This window comes from Cololabis saira, chromosome 8 (genome assembly GCF_033807715.1).
Source record: "Cololabis saira isolate AMF1-May2022 chromosome 8, fColSai1.1, whole genome shotgun sequence".
Classification (NCBI taxonomy): domain Eukaryota; kingdom Metazoa; phylum Chordata; class Actinopteri; order Beloniformes; family Belonidae; genus Cololabis; species Cololabis saira.
In genome coordinates this window covers 2,844,784-2,864,278 of record NC_084594.1, presented here as the reverse complement: position 1 = coordinate 2,864,278, position 19,495 = coordinate 2,844,784, and the positions used below count along the sequence as shown (strand labels likewise).

Genomic DNA, 19,495 nt, shown 5'->3' with positions numbered 1-19,495 from the left:
GCCTGATCTGTTGTAACTCCAGCAGGTCGTGCATGTGTCGGCTCTGCTCGGTCCTGGTTCTGGTTCTAGTCCTCTAGTCCCGGTCCCGGCTCCAGTCCCGGTCCTAGTCCTGCTCCCGGCTCTAGTCCTGGTTCTGGTTGGGGATGTATCCGGTCCAGACGGACGAGTGGCGGTACCACGGCGAGGGGAACAAGAGCCTGGTGGTTTCTCACGTCCAGGTGAGCGCGCTCCCGCGGGCGAGGCGCGTCCCCGCGGCGGCTACAGCTACAGACCGGGGGATAAATGTGGTTATTCTGGACATAAATGTCTGTTTCTGCTCCGCTAGAGGCGGGAAACGCGTTTATCCGGGGGTTTGTTATCCGAACCCGCTGGTTCTGTTGATCTGTGTCGGTTAGAAACTTTATTAAAGGTTAAAAACCGGCGGCTGTGCTGACAGATGCTAGTGGAGCTAACGGAGGAGTTACGGCTGATTTATGGTTCTGCGTTACAGCGACGCAGAGCCTACGGCGTAGGCTTTGAGTTAATGTAACGCAGAACCATAAATCAGGCTGTAGCTTCTGTCACAGCTGAGCCGAGGCCCAAAGAGAGAAAACCCGGGATAACTTGGAATAACTGGGATTAACTAACCCAGGATAACCCGGGTTAAGTTTACCCTAACCCAGGTTAACACCCAGGATAACCGGGGTTAAATTAACCTGGGATAACCCGGGTTAGCAACAATCAACTATCTTTATTGTCACATCATATTACTGAGTAACATGGGTAAAAATCTCGGTTGTTCAGGCTCATCATTGCAGTTAAAACAGATAAAGACAAAAGACAAAGTGCATGATGGTAATGATAACATAGGTGGAATAAAAAATAGAAAAATAATAGTCTTGGGTAGGGCTGGGGATCGATTCATTGTCAAGAATCGATTCCAATTCTTAAGATTCAGAATCGATTATCACCATTTGATTCGATTTGATATTGATTTGGGTTAGTGTTTCCTGGATTATATGACTGTAAAATAACTAGTGAAATAATAATTTCACAATAATTATTGTGAAATAACTAAGAAATAAATAACTCAAATAGGCATTTCAATATCCATTTAAAGTGCAAAAAAAGAAAGAAATTGCAACAGTTCAAGCAGTAAACTAATTATTTTAGCTTGTCTGGTTTATTCTGTCACCAGACACAGCTGGACATGAAGCACCGGCATTTCTCAGGTATTTCATGACAAACCGTGTCTGATAACAGAGAAACCAAACAAGCTCTAGTAAATATAGATTATATGAACTTCATTGAACTAATATAACATTTAGATATTTAAGCTGAAATGTCCAGCATTTTCTCTAAAGAAAAGTTAATTTAGTTCAGGAGTTTTCAAAACTACTGGGACTAAAGTTCACCAGGCAAAAATGTAATGATGAGAAAAAAATCAAAAAGTATTAAAAAAAAAAAAAAAAAATCGATCTTTAGACATACAAATCGATTTTTAGGAACTAATATGAGAATCGATTTAGAATCAGAAAATCGATTTTTTCAACACAGGCCTAGTCTTGGGCCTATGTGTATAATATAAAAATCTCTATTAACAGCCAGAATAACTGGATGACCCGGGTTAACCCAGGATAACCAGAGTGATAACCGAGGGTTAAATTAACCCGAGATGGGTTAACCCGGGTTAACACACAGAATAACCCAGGTTAACCTGAAATAACCTAACCCGGGTTACCCCTCAGGAAAACCCAGGATAACACGGGATAACACGCCCAATAACCTGGTTATTCTGGGTTATCCCGGGTTAACTCAGGATATTCTGGGGGTTATTCCGGTTTATTGGGCGTGTTATCCTGGGTGATTTCAGGTTAGCCCAGATTAACTCGGGATAACATACAGATTAACCCAGGATTATTATTATTTTATTACTGTTGTTATTATTGGTATTATAACCATTATTACTATTATTATTATTGCTATTATTACTATTGTTATTACTGTTATTATTATTGCTATTATTACCATTATTAGTATTGTTATTACTGTTATTATTATTATTATTATTATTGCTATTATTACCATTATTAGTATTGTTATTACTGTTATTATTATTATTATTGCTATTATTACCATTATTACTATTCAGAATCAGAAAAGAGTTTATTGCCAAGTTTGTTAAACACACTTAGTGCTGGGCGGTATGACCAAATATTTATATCACGGTATTTTTCAAAATTATATCGGTTTCACGGTATATCACGGTATTTTTATTTTCATGCACAACTGGGTGTTGACCACATTTTCTAATGATTTGGAAAGGAATTGCTGCAGTAAATTGGCTTAGAATGGACTATTTTATTGTCATGAGGAGGATGCATAAATCAAATACATTTGATTTAGGCTTTTCAAAGAAAAAAATCTTTTACAAAATTACAAGGTAGAAAATATTTATTGAACATAAAAAACTGAACATGTTTTAATTTCCCAGCATTATGTTGTTTTGGTTCCACCTCCTGGTGAATGTTGGTAAAATTCTTATGTGGTTACTTTTTGGTTGGCCAATGATTTATGTTTGTGGTGTAACAGTTACGGAGCGGGGAGTCTATTTCCTTATTTTACAACGCTGTTATTAATTGTTCGTTTTTTTCCCACTTATTCCACCGAACACTGAAAGTGTTTTTTTACCATTTTCGGCCGAACAATTTCGGTTACGGAACAATCGGTGCATCACTGCTGCTAAACAGTCCCCTCACAAACAGTGTCCAGCGGCGCTAACGTAGCTCTGCGCGGCGTTCCCAACGTTGTGTAGCTACTGTACAAACTCACCGGTATTACGGTATATGAAACATTCATATCATAAGAAACATAAACACCGGTATTCGGTATGAACCGGTATGAACCGGTATACCACCCAGAACTAAACACACAGAAGGAATTTGTTGTGGTGATTGGTGCAATGCAATACAAATATAAAAGTAAATATATAAGAGAGAAAATGTATGAACAGAAATGTACAATATGAGGTTTTTAAAGTGCCGGATAAGAGTCTGTACAAAAGTGACTTAGCATGTGCGTTAATGTAACGCATAAGGTCAGGATTGGAGTCTTTACGTTAATGTAACGTAGAGTGGGATGGGGGGGCAGTCCGTGGTTATTATTATTATTATTATTATTATTATTATTATTAATAAATAAGAATGTGTTTACTAAAGAAATCCAGGAGTTTAGAGTGTCGTCAGAAACATTAATTTGCATATTTAAAGTATTTAGCGGTGCTATCTGAACTGGTGTAACTCCTGAAACGGGTTCAGTCTCTCGTCGTTTTTCAGACGAGTCTCTGACCCGGAAACTGAACAACCGCAGCTCCAGATGTTTGTTGCTGCTGCCGTTCCTCCATCTCTTCCTCCTTCTCTTCCTCCTTCTCTTCCTCCTTTACTTCCTCCGTCTCTTCCTCCGTCTCTTCCTCCGTCTCTTCCTCCGTCTCTTCCTCCTCCGACCTGATAAACTTTATTTGGAGCCGGTGTTCTGCCAATCCCTGCTCCCTGCCGAAAAATGCTACTTTGTGGTTCTGCGCATGCGCAGAGTCGATTTTCAAAGTTTGATTGCCACACTAAATGGGATGTTGAGTATTTGATCCTTCAAAATACACGACCCATGACATGAACTGCATTACACTTTGTGAACATTATACAATAAAGAGGAAAAAAAAACAATTCTATGGCTTTATTTGATATTCATTCAGTCATTGGCCTTTAATTAACCAGGCAGGTCATTAAGAACATTCTTATTTACAATAACGGCCTGGCAAGAGACAAGGAAGTTATTTAGGGAGTAAAACACAGTAAAATTGTAGCTCTACAAAGCTAGAAAACCATTAGGGAGCATTTTTTGGCAAAGCAGCAAAAAATGGCAGAACAGCGGGTCTGTGTTTGTCTGTGTTTGTCTGTGTTTGTCTGTGTTTGTGTTTTGTTCGACCTGCGTCACGATAAGAGGATATTTTAAGCCCCTGACAAGACACAGATTCCATTCCTCTGACGAGATTGTGTGTGTGGGGTCCGGCCGGGGGATTTAACTTTATACGTACTAGTTAATAAAAAGGGCATGTCCTTACTTTCAAGATCATTCCTTATAAAAAGTATTTTTAATGCAAGTTTTGAGTTCAAACGACCCCCGTTTGTCCTCACTATCAAGTGGAAGGACGTTTTTGAGTGGTTTTTAGTTGTTTTTATGCTCTTTTTACCGTCTAATAGGGTTGATTTTCCCTCTGATGGTGCTGTGCTTGTGGTTGCCACGGTAACGGTTGATGCTTGAAGCTTTGATTCACATTGTTTTTTTGTTATTTAACCAAAAGTTTACAGTTCTAACAGAAGTAGAATTGTTCCAGCTGGACTCGTGCCGCGAGCTTCTGATGTAGCGGTAATCTGATTACAATGTCATGTAGCGGAGCTGCAGTTTATGTGAAAGTGGCAGCAGAGTGGAGGGATTCTTGGATTAGATTTTTATTTGTCTCAAACATAAAAACACAAGTGGCAGCAGAGTGGAGGGATTCCTGGATTAGATTTTTATTTGTCTCAAACATGCACAAGCATAAAAACAAACCGTGTATATAATAATATTAAAATAAATAGCACATTGCAGTGAAGTGTAAGTTCAAGAAGGAGCTGAAGGAAACAAAGATTATCAAGTTCAGCCCCCCTTACATCGTCATATGGTATACAATTATATATAAAATACAATTGTTTTTATATATATATATATATATATATATATATATATATATATATATATATATATATATAAATAAATAAAAATTGTATTTTATATATAAATTTTATATATATAAAATGTATATATAAAATACAATTTTTTTTAGGGCTGAAACGATTCCTCGAATAATTCGAGTAATTCGATTACAAAAAATGATCGAGGAATTTTCTCTGCCTCGAGGAATCGTTTAATTTCTTTTTTTTTTCTTTTCATTTAATTTCACCAGCTCAAAGCAGGTATTACGCCCGGACTACATTTAATGCGGCACAGCGCGCTGACGCCGCGCACGTAAGGGGAAGAAAGGGGCGGCGGGTTTGTTTGGTTTTAGTAACATCATGCTCAGGCAATGAGTCTGCAATGGCCCAGACGGGAGACACATGTAGTCCAGTGCTTAACTTTTATTTTTAATCCATGCTATATTCTTCTGGTCCGTTCTCCGATATCTCCCCCCCCATTATGGTTCCGCGTTACTACAACGCAGAGTCTACGCCGTAGGCTCTGCGTTGTTGTAACGCGGAACCATAAAACAGCCTTCACCCGGTACATACATAGGTTCCTCTAAACATCTGTTCCCGCTACAGTTTTAACTAAAAGAAAAGGCAGAAAATGTCAGAAAAATAAAAACGTAATAAAGCTAACTGGGTAGTTTTCAATTTTATCTCTGTAGTCATTCATGGATAAAACAAGTAGCGCTGGTGCCTAATGTGCTCCAATACAGCAGGATCAGGATTTTATTTTTTATTTAGAAATAAGAACATTTCTTAGTAAGATCCTTAGTTTTTTGAGTGAAGGCAGTGTATTTGGTCAACTGGTGTAAGTTCAGGGTTTTTAAATGCACAGCCATGAACCTACTGTATTATATCATTTAGTCTTAGTAATATCAATTAAAATCTAACATCTTATTTATATTTATAATTGCTCTTTACCTAAACAAAAATATGTTTTATCCGATTACTCGATTAATCGATGGAATTTTCAGTAGAATACTCGATTACTAAAATATTCGATAGCTGCAGCCCTAATTTTTTTTAATATATATATATATATATATATATATATATATATATATATATATATATATATATAGATATGTATACACATTCATACAAAAATTAAAAAAAATACAAAAAAATTCAGAACATCTAACTCTAATATGAATGAATATAAATAAAACCCACATTACAAACATGCTAACTAAATAAATCCTTTTTAAAAATAAAATAATAGGGGTGAAAAGGGATGAAATAGTTTATTGTTTATTGGATGGATCCCCATTAGTTGCCACGACCACTAATCTTCCTGGGGTCCATAAAGTACATAAAATATTACATAAATGATAATATCTAAGACATAAATACGTACATTCCTAGCATAACTACACTTATAATAAAAACAACCATAATACACATACATGTATTGTATTAATATATTAATACAACTAATTATACTAATACACTATAATAGCACTAATAATACCATACATTAGTAATATATTTTCAGTCACTGCTATCATTATAATAATTCTACTAATTTCAATATCAATAATAAATTCCCAGTCATTAGGTCTGCTGCATTAGGTGAGCTTAAGTCGTTTTTTTAAAAGTTAATTTGTTTTGTGAGCGAGGGAAATGAGAGGAGTTTAGGCGTAAAACTACATCCTCTTTTTCCAGAATACAGTTCTTTTTTTTTTAAACTATTTTTATTGAATTTCAATATAAATGTACAAAAAAACCAAAACCATCAGCAAGTGTCACATTAATTGCAAAAATAAAATGCAAGCAGGTCTTGCTGTTTACACACAGACAAAACAAAACAAGACAACGAAAATCACACTCAATAGCTTCACAAACAAACAAAAATGATCACACTTGTTTTACATATACAGGACTGCCTCAGAAAATTAGAATATTGTGATTTTCTGTAATGCAATTACAAAAACAAAAATGTCACATTCTGGATTCATTACAAATCAACTGAAATATTGCAAGCCTTTTATTATTTTAATATTGCTGATCATGGCTTACAGCTTAAGAAAACTCAAATATCCTATCTCAAAAAATTAGAATATTCTGGGAATCTTAATCTTAAACTGTAAACCATAATCAGCAATATTAAAATAATAAAAGGCTTGAAATATTTCAGTTGATTTGTAATGAATCCAGAATGTATGACATTTTTGCATTACAGAAAATAAAGAACTTTATCACAATATTCTAATTTTCTGAGACAGTCCTGTATATTCTATCGTTGCTTGAGAAAATCCATTAAAGGTGTCCATACTTCTTGAAATTCTTGTGCTTTACCTCTAATAACATATGTTAGCTTTTCTAATGTAACTACAGCTGGGTATCGATTCAAATGTCAAGAATCAATTCGATTCCGATTCTTAAGTTCAGAATCGATTATCACCATTTGATTCGATTCTGATTTGGGTTAGTGTTGCCTGGATTATACGACTAAAATAACTATTGAAATAACAATTTCACAATAATTATTGTGAAATAACTAAGAAATAAATAACTCAAATAGGCATTTCAATATCCATTTAAAGTGCAAAAAAAGAAAGAAATTGCAACAGCTCAAGCAGTAAACAGATTATTTTATCTTGTCTGATTTATTCTGTCACCAGACACAGCTGGACATGAAGCACCGGCATTTTTCAGGTATTTCATGACAAACCGTGTCCGATAACAGAAAAAAACAAACAAGCTCTAGTAAATATAATATATAATATTATATGAACTTCATTGAACTAATATAACATTTAGAAATCTAAACTGAAATGTCCAGCATTTTCTCTAAAGAAAAGTTCATTTAGTTCAGGAGTTTTCAAAACTACTGGGATTAAAGTTCACCAGGCAAAAATGTAATGATGGGGAAAAAAAATAAATAAAAATTGATCTTTAGACATACAAATCGATTTTTAGGAATTAATATGAGAATCGATTTAGAATCAGAAAATTGATTTTTTTCAACACAGGCCTAAATGTAACACACGTTGGAATAGAGTTGTTAATAAAACTGCAGTTGTCACTCTGTTTCCACATCAGATATCTGTGATTCATCAGATCTGTGTCACCAACGGCCGTGTCTGCGTCAGTAACGCGGATCAGCTGATCATGGAATCAGTCATGTCAACACGGCTCACTGTGTCGAAATAAGTCTTTCTCCTGATTGTTACTCAGCCGGGGCTTTGTCTCTGGGTGGAGACGCCGGTCCGGACTCGCTTTGTGACGCAGGTCTTAGTGGCTCCTCGTCCTCGGTCTGACGGCGACACACCCGGACACACCCGGAGATCGCAGAATGGATTCTCTGTTTTTGTTCCACCGTGGAAAAGCTGCATCAGTGTTTGAACACGCTTCGGGTTTCTGAGTCTAAATCCATGAAACTAAACCTGTTTTCTGTTGTGATGGTTCAAACTGATATAAACCCGTCAAAAACTGACCCGGAGGGAGTTTTTTAATTCAATGTTCCTAAAACAAGGCCTTTAAATGTCTTAATTTGTCTTAAATCTCAATCCAATGGTCTTAATTTTAGAGGGAATGTATCCAGTCGTCATTAAAAAGTTTATTTCATCGTTTTGAGGAGAATCTCCTGCAGAGTTTCTAAATCTGTGTTGCCAGGTTGGGCAAGTTTCAGCCCATTGGGCTGAAAAATATAGGACTGGGCGGGTTGATTAAAATTTAGGCTGCTTTCCTGATTTTTACTAAATATTTAGGAGAAATTATTAACAAAAAAGTTTCCATTATGGCAGAGAAAAGTAGAAAATTATAAATAAATAAACTCTGATATTTTATTTGATTTAATCTACTCAATTTAATTGTTTTTTTGGACTAATTAGTTGTGTTGTGAAGCTTTACATTTATTCTGCATTTAATAATTTACAGTTTTAACATAGAAAATGTGTGATTCAGGTTGGTTTTTCGTTATTACGGTAGGTTTTACATCCCATTTGGGGTGGAACCTGTCAGATCTGGCAACCTTGTGGTGTTTTATTTAGAAAATTGAAGCAAAATATATATTTGAGCTGCTTTTCCTGGTTTTTACTAAATATTTAGGAGAAATTATGAACAAAAAAGTTTAAATTATGGCAGAGAAAAGTACCAACTTACACAATAAACTCACTGATATTTTATTTATTTAATTGTAGTCTGTGTTTGGAGCCTGAACTTTTTTGTGGCTATTTAGTGGTCATCATTTAAAGGTTTTCTTGCACTTAGAAAAAGGAAAAGTTTATTTCATCGTTTTGAGGAGAATCTCCTGCAGAGGTTCTAAATCTGTGTTGCCAGGTTGGACAAGTTTCAGGCTAAAAAAATATATATTTGGGCTGCTTTTCCTGGTTTTTACTAAATAATTAGGAGTAAAATATTAACAAAAAAGTTTCCATTATGGCAGAGAAAAGTAGAAACTTACACAATAAACTCACTGATATTTTATCTGCTTTAATCTACTCAATTTAATTGTCTGTTTGGAGCCTAACATTTTTGGGGCTGTTTAGTGGTGTTGTGAAGCTTCATTTGCTTATGACTTGAAATCTATTATGCATTTAATAACTTACGTTTTATTTTTAATAATTTTTTTATCACGATTTTTTTTTCTTCTTCTCCTCCATTAACAGAGAATCTAAGACTTGGGCGGGTTTTTCAAGGCGTTTGGGCTGGAACCTGTCAGATCTGGCAACCTCGATCTCTAGGACTGGGCGGGTTGATACAATTTGGGCTGATTTTCCTGATTTTTACAAAAAATACAAGAGAAAATGATTAACAAAAAAGTTTCAATTATGGCAGAGAAAAGTAGAAACTTACACAATAAACTCACTGATATTATATTTGCTTTAATCTACTCAGTTTAATTATAGTCTTTGTTTTGAGCCTGAACTGTTTTTTTGGCTTCATTTGATTATGACTTTAAATTTATTAGGCATTTAATAATTGATGGTTTTAACATAGAGAATGTTTGGTTTGGGCTGGTTTTTCATTATTTCGGTGGGTTTTACATCACGTTTGGGCTGGAACCTGTCAGATCTGGCAACCTGGACCTCAGCGCTTTTCCTGGTTTTTACCAAATATTTAGGAGAAATTATTGACAAAAAAGTTTTCATTATGGCAGAGAAAAGTAGAAACTTACACAATAAACTCACTGATATTCGATTTAATCTACTCAATTTAATTGTAGTCTTTGTTTGGAGCCCGAACCTTATTTGAGCTATTTAGTGGTGATCATTAAAAGGTTTTCTTACACTTTGAAAAAGGAAAAGTTTATTTATTGGTTTTGAGGAGAATCTCCTGCAGAGGTTCTAAATCTGTGTTGCCAGGTTGAGTAAGTTTCAGTCCAATCGGGCTGAAAAATATAGGACTGGGCGGGGTTATAAAATTTAGGCTGCTTTCCTGATTTTTACTAAATATTTAGGAACATTATATTTAGGATATTAACAAAAAAGTTTCCATTATGGCAGAGAAAAGTAGAAACGTACACAATAAACTCACTGATATTTTATCTGCTTTAATCTACTCCATTTAATTGTGTTTTTTTTTACTAATTAGTGATGATGTGAAGCTTTAAATTTATTCTGCATTTAATAATTGACGGTTTTAACATACAGAATGTTTGATTTTAGCTGGTTTTTCATTATTTTGGCAATTTACATCGTGTTTGGGCTGGAACCTGTCAGATCTGGCAACCTGGACCTCAGCGCTGGATTTCTTAGTGACTTTTGGTATTAAAAGTCTTAAATTTAACTTGGTCAAACCTGTAGACGCCCTGCATCTATGATCCAGTTCATGTTCCAGGTTTACTGATCTTGTTTTCTTAATCGCTTCAAGCTCAAAGTGAAGATGATCAGATTCTCGTTACTAACCAGATTCTCTCCTCTCTCCTCTCTCTCCTGCAGCTCTCCAGAGTTCTGCGTCTGCTCAAGTATCCTGCAGAAGACTCCGAGAACCCTCCGCAGGTAAGACCGGCAATCAGGTAGAAACATTTAGAACAGATAGAAACATTTAGTTCAGTATAAAACATTTAGTTCAGGTAAAACATTAAGTTCAGTATAAAACATTTAGTTCAGTATAAAACATTTAGTTCAGTATAAAACATTTAGTTCAATATAAAACATTTAGTTCAGGTAAAACATTTAGTTCAGGTAAAACATTTAGTTCAATATAAAACATTTAGTTCAGTATAAAACATTTAGTTCAGTATAAAACATTTAGTTCACTATAAAACATTTAGTTCAGTATAAAACATTTAGTTCACTATAAAACATTTAGTTCAGTATAAAACATTTAGTTCAATATAAAACATTTAGTTCAGTATAAAACATTTAGTTCAATATAAAACATTTAGTTTAGTATAAAACATTTAGTTTAGTATAAAACATTTAGTTTAGTATAAAACATTTAGTTCAATATAAAACATTTAGTTCAGGTAAAAACATTTAGTTCAGTATAAAACATTTAGTTCAATATAAAACATTTAGTTCAGGATAAAACATTTAGTTCAGGTAGAAACATTTAGTTCAGGTAAAAACATTTAGTTCAGTATAAAACATTTAGTTCAATATAAAACATTTAGTTCAGGATAAAACATTTAGTTCAGGTAGAAACATTTAGTTCAGGTAAGGTTGTACATGATGATCAGGATCATGTGACCTGGATCTGCAGGAACTGATTTCCATCTTATTTCCCTCCGTCGTGTCGGGCGTAAACACGTGTAAACACATGTAAACACGTGTAAACACATGTAAACACGTGTAAACACATGTAAACACATGTAAACACGTGTAAACACATGTAAACACATGTAAACACGTGTAAACACATGTAAACACGTGTCACCACAGCAGATCTGACTCAGGGAATTTAAATGCCCTACAGGGATTAAATACCCTTGTCAACCATGTAAACACTGAATTATTGGATGTCTTAAATGGTTTCAACTGAACAAGTTTACTCTTAATATTAAAAAATGCAACTTCATGATTTTTAGTAACAAAAACAAAACATTTCCCAAAGAAAAACCTAGAATTATAATCAATGGCTCTGAAATTTGCCAGATTACTCATGCTAAATTCTTGGGTGTCATTATCGATGATTGTTTAAATTGGAAACAACATATTGATTCTGTATGCATGAAATCTATGAAGATGCTTGGTATTGAGAAAAGTTTGTCCTTTTGTTCTTCCTTCCTCTCATTTAACTCTATTATAGTTTAATCTTCCCTCGTCTTAATTACTGCAACATTGTTTGGGCTTCAACACATTCAACATATATTAATAAATTACTGATAATTAAATAAAGGTTTCTCAGAATGATATCACATGCAAACAGATATGAGCGTCTGCTCCGCTTTTCATTAAATATTCACTATTATCCGTCAATAAAATTAACATTTTTCAAACATGTTTATTTATGTTCAAATTTAAAAATTATATACAAGATCTTCCTTCTTCTTTTCATAAATTATTTTGTGTTAATTCCGATATTCATTCTTATGCTACAAGGCACAAAGATGATTTTAATTTACCGTTTTGTAGAACATTAAACATCAATCTTTCACCACTTGTGGAATTCACTCAATAAATCTCTTAAATCATCACCATCCTTGCCAATATTCAAAAAAACATTTAAAGAACTTTCTTGTTTCATCTTTGTAGTGTTCATTATTTAATCTGAGTTACATTTTCTTGTGTTTTCTTGTTTTTTTTACTCCCTCTTGTGTAGCTTTGTTTAGTTTTTTATTCATATAAGGAAAGGATTCTATATAATCCACCAGGCTTCTTCCTTTCCTTGCATGTTATTTCAATGTTTTTACATTTATTGTTCAATTTGTCTTGTATTGCTAAATAAATAAACTAAACTAAAAAAAAAGACTCAGGATCTGTACTGCTGATAGCAGGATGTTTACCGGTTGTTTACCTGTTGTTTCCCCTTGTTTCCCCTTGTTTCCCCCGTTGTTCCCCCTTGTTCCCCCTTGTTTCCCCTTGTTTCCCCTTGTTTCCCCTTGTTTCCCCGTGTTTACTTGTGCAGACGGCGGAGCAGGCCTTCAGGCAGATCCAGAACATCGTGGACTTCAGCTCCAACGTGATGAGCAGCCTGCTGGGGGACAAGTTCACCCACAGTGGGGTGAGACCACACTTCCTGCTTCAATCTGCTCACTTTTATGTTAAAAAGAAGCTCCAAACTGCTGATTTAGTGGTTCTGATACGTGTGTCCATGATCAGGACGGCCACGGGTCCTTAAAAAGTCTAATTTTCCTAAAATAAGGCCTTTAAATGTCTTAATTTGTCTCAAATCTCAATCCAAGGGTCTTCATTTTAGAGGGAATGTATCCAGTCATCATTAAACGGTTTATTTCATCGTTTTGAGGAGAATCTCCTGCGGAGGTTCTAAATCTGTGTTGCCAGGTTGGGCAAGTTTTAGGGTTGAACTAAGAGAATAAAAAAAGGAAATTACGAAAATAAAGTCATAATAATATGAGAATAAAGTCGTAAAATTGCGAGAAAAAAGTTGTAATATTACGAGAATAAAATCGTAATATTAAATATATTATAAATATATAAATATAACGTCACAACATTTTAACACACTCTCATAAATGAACACTTTATTCTTGTAATATTACGACTTTATTCTCATAAATTACGACTTTATTCTCGTAATGTTACGACTTTATTCTCGTAATGTTACGACTTTATTCTCGTAATGTTACGACTTTATTCTCGTAATGTTACGACTTTATTTTCGTAATGTTACGACTTTATTTTCGTAATATTACGACTTTATTTTCATAAATTACGACTTTATTCTCATAAATTACCACTTTATTCTCGTAACATTACCACTTTATTCTCGTAATATTACAACAATCTTTTTTTATTGTTTGGCCCTAATACTCCGTCGTAAGTTTCAGTCCAATTGGGCTGAAATTTCTTTTTTTTTTAAACAAAACTTTATTGAAAATATACAAACTCTCAAAGAGGATAATGGACAGATATCAATGTAATGCAATATGAAAAGAAAGGAAAATAAAAAATGGGGATTCTGGTAAGGAATACAAAAAACAAGAAACAAGGTGCTCTAAGAATTAGAAGGTGCAAGTGAATAACAAAATAAATTAAGCATTTACATTCACATAATGGAGAATAGAAAAGGAGAGGAATTATTAAATTAGAATAACAAATAACGAGCAATGTCTAGACTTATTTTACTTGCATTTTTGTTTTCTACTCTTTTTGAGACGTGTGAAAAAAATCTTTAAATTGTTAATAAAACCCCAGACAGAGGGTTTACAATTTCTCCAATTGGGCTGAAAAATATATATTTGGGCTGCTTTTCCTGGTTTTTACTAAATATTTAGGAGAAATTATTAACAAAAAAGTTTCCATTGTGGCAGAGAAAAGTAGAAACTTACACAATAAACTCACTGATTTTTGCTTTAATCTACTTAATTTAATTGTAGTCTTTGTTTGGAGCCTGAACTTTTTTTTGGCTATTTAGTGATCATCATTAAAAGGTTTTCTTACATTTTGAAAAAGGAAAAGTTTATTTATTGGTTTTGAGGAGAATTTCCTGCAGAGGTTGTAAATCTGTGTTGCCAGGTTGAGCAAGTTTCAGCACAATTGGGCTGGAAAATATATATTTGACCATCTTTTCCTACTAAATATTTAGGAGAAATTATTAACAAAAAAGTAGAGAAAAGTAGAAACTTACACAATAAACTCACTGATATTCGATTTTTTATTTGAATCTACTCAATTGAATTGTAGTCTTTGTTTGGAGCCTGAACTTTTTTTTGGCTATTTAGTGATGATGTGAAGCTTTAATTGTATTATAGATGTAATAATTGACAGTTTTAACATAGAGAATGTTTGATTTTTAGCTGGTTTTTCATTATTTTGGCGGGTTTTACATCGCGTGTGGGCTGGAACCTGTCAGATCTGGCAACCTCGTGGTGTTTTATTTAGAAAATTGAAGCAAAGCAGACGTTAAACGACATTAAAGACGGTGCTGGTTCAGTTCTCTGAAGGTTCAGCTGATGTTTCCTGCTTTACTCGGAGCAGGAACGATCCGTCACCCTGCAGGACGCCGTTTCTCAGAAATGTTCTGCGTCTATCTTTGATTTTCCCGTTATCCTCGAGCCTCACGCGTCTCGTGGAGTTATTTGGGGGAGTCACATGACCCGTGAGTCAGGACCGTCCCAGAAGACGTTTATAGACGGTCAGATGAGCAGATAACCGTCCCCGTGACTCCACTCAGCTCGGGTGTATTTTAGAAACAGGAATGTTGAAGCGGTGACTTCACGGTTCTGGTCGGGGACAGAAAAGATCAGTTCCTGCTGCACAGACGGAGCAGAAGAGGAACCAGAACCAGAACTGTTCCCTATTTAACAGTCTCATGTGTTTGACGGGAAACTGGGAGGAGTTTAAAAATACTTTCTAAAGGCTTTAAGAGCTTTAAGATCAGAATGAAACCGTCGGTGTGGATCAGATCAGAATCCAGGGCCCGGATTCACTGATATGTTCTTAAGAACGATCTTAAGAAATGTCTTAAGATCTAAAATTAGAAGTTCATAAGAAAGTTCTTAAGTGCAATTCCTCAATATTGTAACTTGTCATTTCTTACGAATTTCTTATTTTTCCTACTTAAGAACTTATTAAAATATGTCATTGCATTGCACGCGCCAACAAACAACATTTATTTATATATATATATATATATATATATATAAATATATATATATATAATTTATACAGGTAGTTTGCGTTTTAACGGTCAGTCACTCACTAAACATGGAGAAGGAGAAAAAAAGATGCAGGAACTTTTCAAGGTTCTGGTGGATGAGATTAATGTGTGAAAATTACTATTGGGGAAAATTAATAATAATTAACTACCACGTTAACTAACATGCTAACAAACAGTTAACAGGCTCTTTGTGTAATTAATTACAAAGTATATCCTCAAACTATGACCTACTAGTCTAAACTTGTCTAAAATGTGTTGAAAAAGGTGATTTTAGAAGCTTATTATTATTATTATTATTATTATTATTATTATTATTACATTTTCACAGAAGAAATTTTAAGACAGGTCAAGGTTGTCTTAAACTTAAGAAAAATGTCAAGAACAAATTTGAGAACTTTTATTTCAAGAATACCATTTATTCTTAAGTTTTTTCTTAAGAAGAAACTTAAGAAGAAAGTTGAGAAAATACTTAAGAACATTTTTGGAGAATATGACTTCTTCTTCTTTTTTTCTTAAGACTGAACTTAAGAAAAAAATGACACTTAAGAAGATTTTTTTTCTTAATGTTTTGTGAATCCGGCCCCAGAACTCCTGGTTCTGGTGCTGAAGTCCGTGGTGTTTGTCCTTATCCCAGAGTCTTGTCTGACGGGTCAACAACCTTATCTGCTTGTCCTGCAACAGTCTGAGCCCCGGCAGCAGCCGGACTAGCAGCTTACTGGAATCACACCATTTAAATACTGTGGTTTTAACAGCAGTTTGGCAGTTGAATGAATGAATGAATGAAAACCTTTATTGTCCCCGTAGGGAGATTGGGTTTGTCAGCAGCAACAGAACAGTTTAAGAAGAGTTAAAAAGAGTTAAGAAGAGTTAAAAAGAGTTGGAGGTGGATATGTAGTTCTGGAGACCGGTCACTTTTGTCTCGGCCTGGACATTATTCGGTCTTGTCTCGGGTCTCGGGTCTCTGGATCTCTGGATCTCTGGATCTCTGGATCTCTGGATCTCGCCAGGTCTCGGATAATTGAAATGAGATGTAAATGATGTAATTTCAAGTGGATAATTGTATCTTCTTTTTTTTATTTTCTGTTTTTTTGAAAAAGCAATTGTTTCCATATACAGTATTACATTCACTCCTTGGAACGTTGCAATGTCTTTCTCCAACGTTCAACCATCTGTTTTCAATTTTGGAAAAGTGGATAAAAAAAACCAACCAAAGTCCAAGTGTCTTTGATCATAATTTTAAATAAGTGTGTGTAACATGAACAACAGAACTGGGGCAGCTCTTTTCTCGTTATCGTCACAGCTTCACAAGATGAAGAAGAAATAAAGTCCAGTATCAGTGCAGAGAGCAGGTCAACACAAAAAACACAGATTGATATGAAATCAGATCTTACAGCTTCATGTTCTCAGTTCATTTAGACCAAATCCCATAGAACTTTTCTTTTTGTGTCTGAGGGAAAACACTAACTTTTCCACGATGTAAGTTTCGTGGACAGTATCAATCCATTCTTCAGTAGTGGCTGGTTCTACTTTTAACCTTCTTCTTGTGACAGATTTCTTACTGGCTGCCAACAGAATACAGAGCAATCATTAACATCCGTATTCCAGTTATCAAACTGTAAATCACCCCAATACATCGCTTCATATTTGAAGGGAATATTTATAAAGTCTCCAGCACGAACCAAAACCTTCCTGATGTTGTTTCTGGATGGGCGTAATAAAAAAGATAATTGTATCTTTAATATTTAAAATTCAGGTTTCATCTCCAAATTCAGTCCAATTTAAACCAGTATTATTTACTATTCATGACTTTTCTGAGGTGGAGGGGGGTGTTGGAGCTGGGTATTCTGCTAGAGGACTAGTTAGGGACTAGTTAGTAGTTTCTGAGGTGGAGGGGGGTGTTGGAGCTGGTTATTCTGCTAGAGTAGGGATTGTCAACCGGTGGTCCCTCTGGTGTTCTGCGGTGGTACTGCAGGTGGTCCGTGAAATTGTAAATAGAATACAATAATAATAAAAAAAAATTATCCTTTAGACTCAATTTCTTTTCCATTTGCTATTCATTTTTGTGAATAATTACCCATCCAAATTATGTCAAATGAGTGAGAGTGAACTTTGTAACATTATAAGCCTCTTGGCTTCCTATTGTTCATTTTTCATTGACTGTTTGTTGTTGTTTTTTTTTATAGTAAAAGGTGCAAATAAAAATAGAAACTGATGCAAATAAATAGCCTATACACGAATCCGGCGACCGGTTTGTGTGCGCCGCCATCTTGCGGCGGCGCCATCGCTGCGGTGGCAGGTGTCAATCTGCCACCGCAGCGCTGTTATTGTAACCTGACGCTCTACAGCATCATTATAGCTGGATTGATGATGTTAGACAGTGGCCTTCCATAAATAATGAAGGTATCTTAAATTAATGCTGATGTTAATTTATAAATAATGATTTGTTTGAGCGATAAGCAGGAAAGAATAGAGGAATAGGGAGATAAGGGAGTGTATGATTAAACACTGTAATATAGCTCTCTCCACCTCCTCTCCTTACGAGGCACGTCTGCACAATTAAATATTACCTGTTTATGTTTTGTTTTATTTTAGGTATCCAAGAATATTTTATTGATCGCCTGGCGTCCGATGACGAAAAAAAACGCAATTACAGGTCTCTAATTGAAGGGCAGAACTATCTCAGCTCCGGATGATACAGAATACATACATACATAACCCCAATCTGCAGATAAAACTAGTTTGTTGAGGAAAAAATATCAACTCTATTTGTAGCTGCAGAAGAAAAAAATAATCTCACGAGGAAAAGAAAAATATTGCTCACGCCTCTTCAGCATAAAAAAAAAGAAAAGAGAAGTAAGAGTAATAAAAAAGATGTACTGTATGTTGTTATATTATACTAATTTATTGAAACACATGGCGAGTCAAACATTTACCAAAGCAGCTGCCAAACACTAAACAAGGTAGTAAGACGACGGTTCTGCAGAACTGCGGCAGTAAATCCTCATCGGAGCTCCATTCTTTAGTAGTGATTTCATATGAACCCAAACCGTTAATAATCATTATTTTCTCCATATACCGCTCCCTGGCTTCCTTGTTTAAGGTATCCAGGTAAATTCCAGTTCCTTTCCAGCAGTTTAACATCTTTTTTTGCGTTCCGTCTGTTCACTTGGTGAAACAGAAAAGTAGTTTTGAAAGTCCGTCCCGTCTTCATTCACTATCAAAACAAATGCACGTGACGGGACAGGAGTGTTCCGATGATACAAATACATGAAGAGAGCCTGGCAGGGAGCGGAGTAATAGATCCATACGTATATATGTCTATGGACTGGAGCGGAGGAGCGGGGCCGCCACCGCAGTAATGGCGGCCGCTCGACTTCCGGGTTTCGCGGGATTCGTCTATAGGCCCATCCTCTTATTTAAAAGCAAGATGCAAAATAAAACAAACCTCCCCAAAAGCAGTTGGTCCCCGAGTTGCTTCTTGATTGTAATGGTGGTTCCTGGGGAAAAACCAGTTGAAAAACTCTGAGCTAGAGGACTTTGGGACTAGTTAGTAGTCGTGCCAATCCTTAAAAGCACTGGAGTCAATCCTCCAATAGTGCAGAAACATTTCTAGTGAGTTCAACATCATCATCCACTTGTCCTGTGTTATTGAGCTGCAGTTGAAAACAAGCTCATATGGAAACTAACATCAGTCTTTTCTTGTTCTCTGCAGGAAGTGGTGAAACTACCGCTGGAGTTCGTGCGACAGCTGTCCATCAAGATCCAGCACCAACGACCAGGTGAGGCTCCGTCTCCTGAACCTTCCTGTTTCCGTGACGACCCCTCCCTCCTCCCGTAACCACGGAAACAGGAACCGTCTGGAGGTTTCAGAATCAGTCTGGGAACTTCTCTAAAGTTCACCGACTCGGAAAATAAGAGACACTTGTGGTTCATGTGTGAAATGATCTGATCTTTTCACATTTAGGAAGTTGTGAGGATGTTGAAATGTATTTGCTTTTACCAGAAAG

At 35.3% G+C, this 19,495-nt stretch overlaps 1 protein-coding gene across 1 annotated transcript in view; it reads left to right on the top strand.

Moving 5' to 3' along the window:
• Positions 1-19,495, top strand: part of ippk (inositol 1,3,4,5,6-pentakisphosphate 2-kinase) — a 34,478-nt gene continuing 14,983 nt past the window's right edge. The window contains exons 1-4 of the mRNA XM_061726596.1: positions 1-218; positions 10,643-10,702; positions 12,774-12,869; positions 19,201-19,267. Coding sequence (XP_061582580.1) covers positions 144-218; positions 10,643-10,702; positions 12,774-12,869; positions 19,201-19,267 — 298 coding nt within the window. The 5' untranslated portion in view covers positions 1-143. The remainder of the gene's footprint in view (positions 219-10,642; positions 10,703-12,773; positions 12,870-19,200; positions 19,268-19,495) is intronic.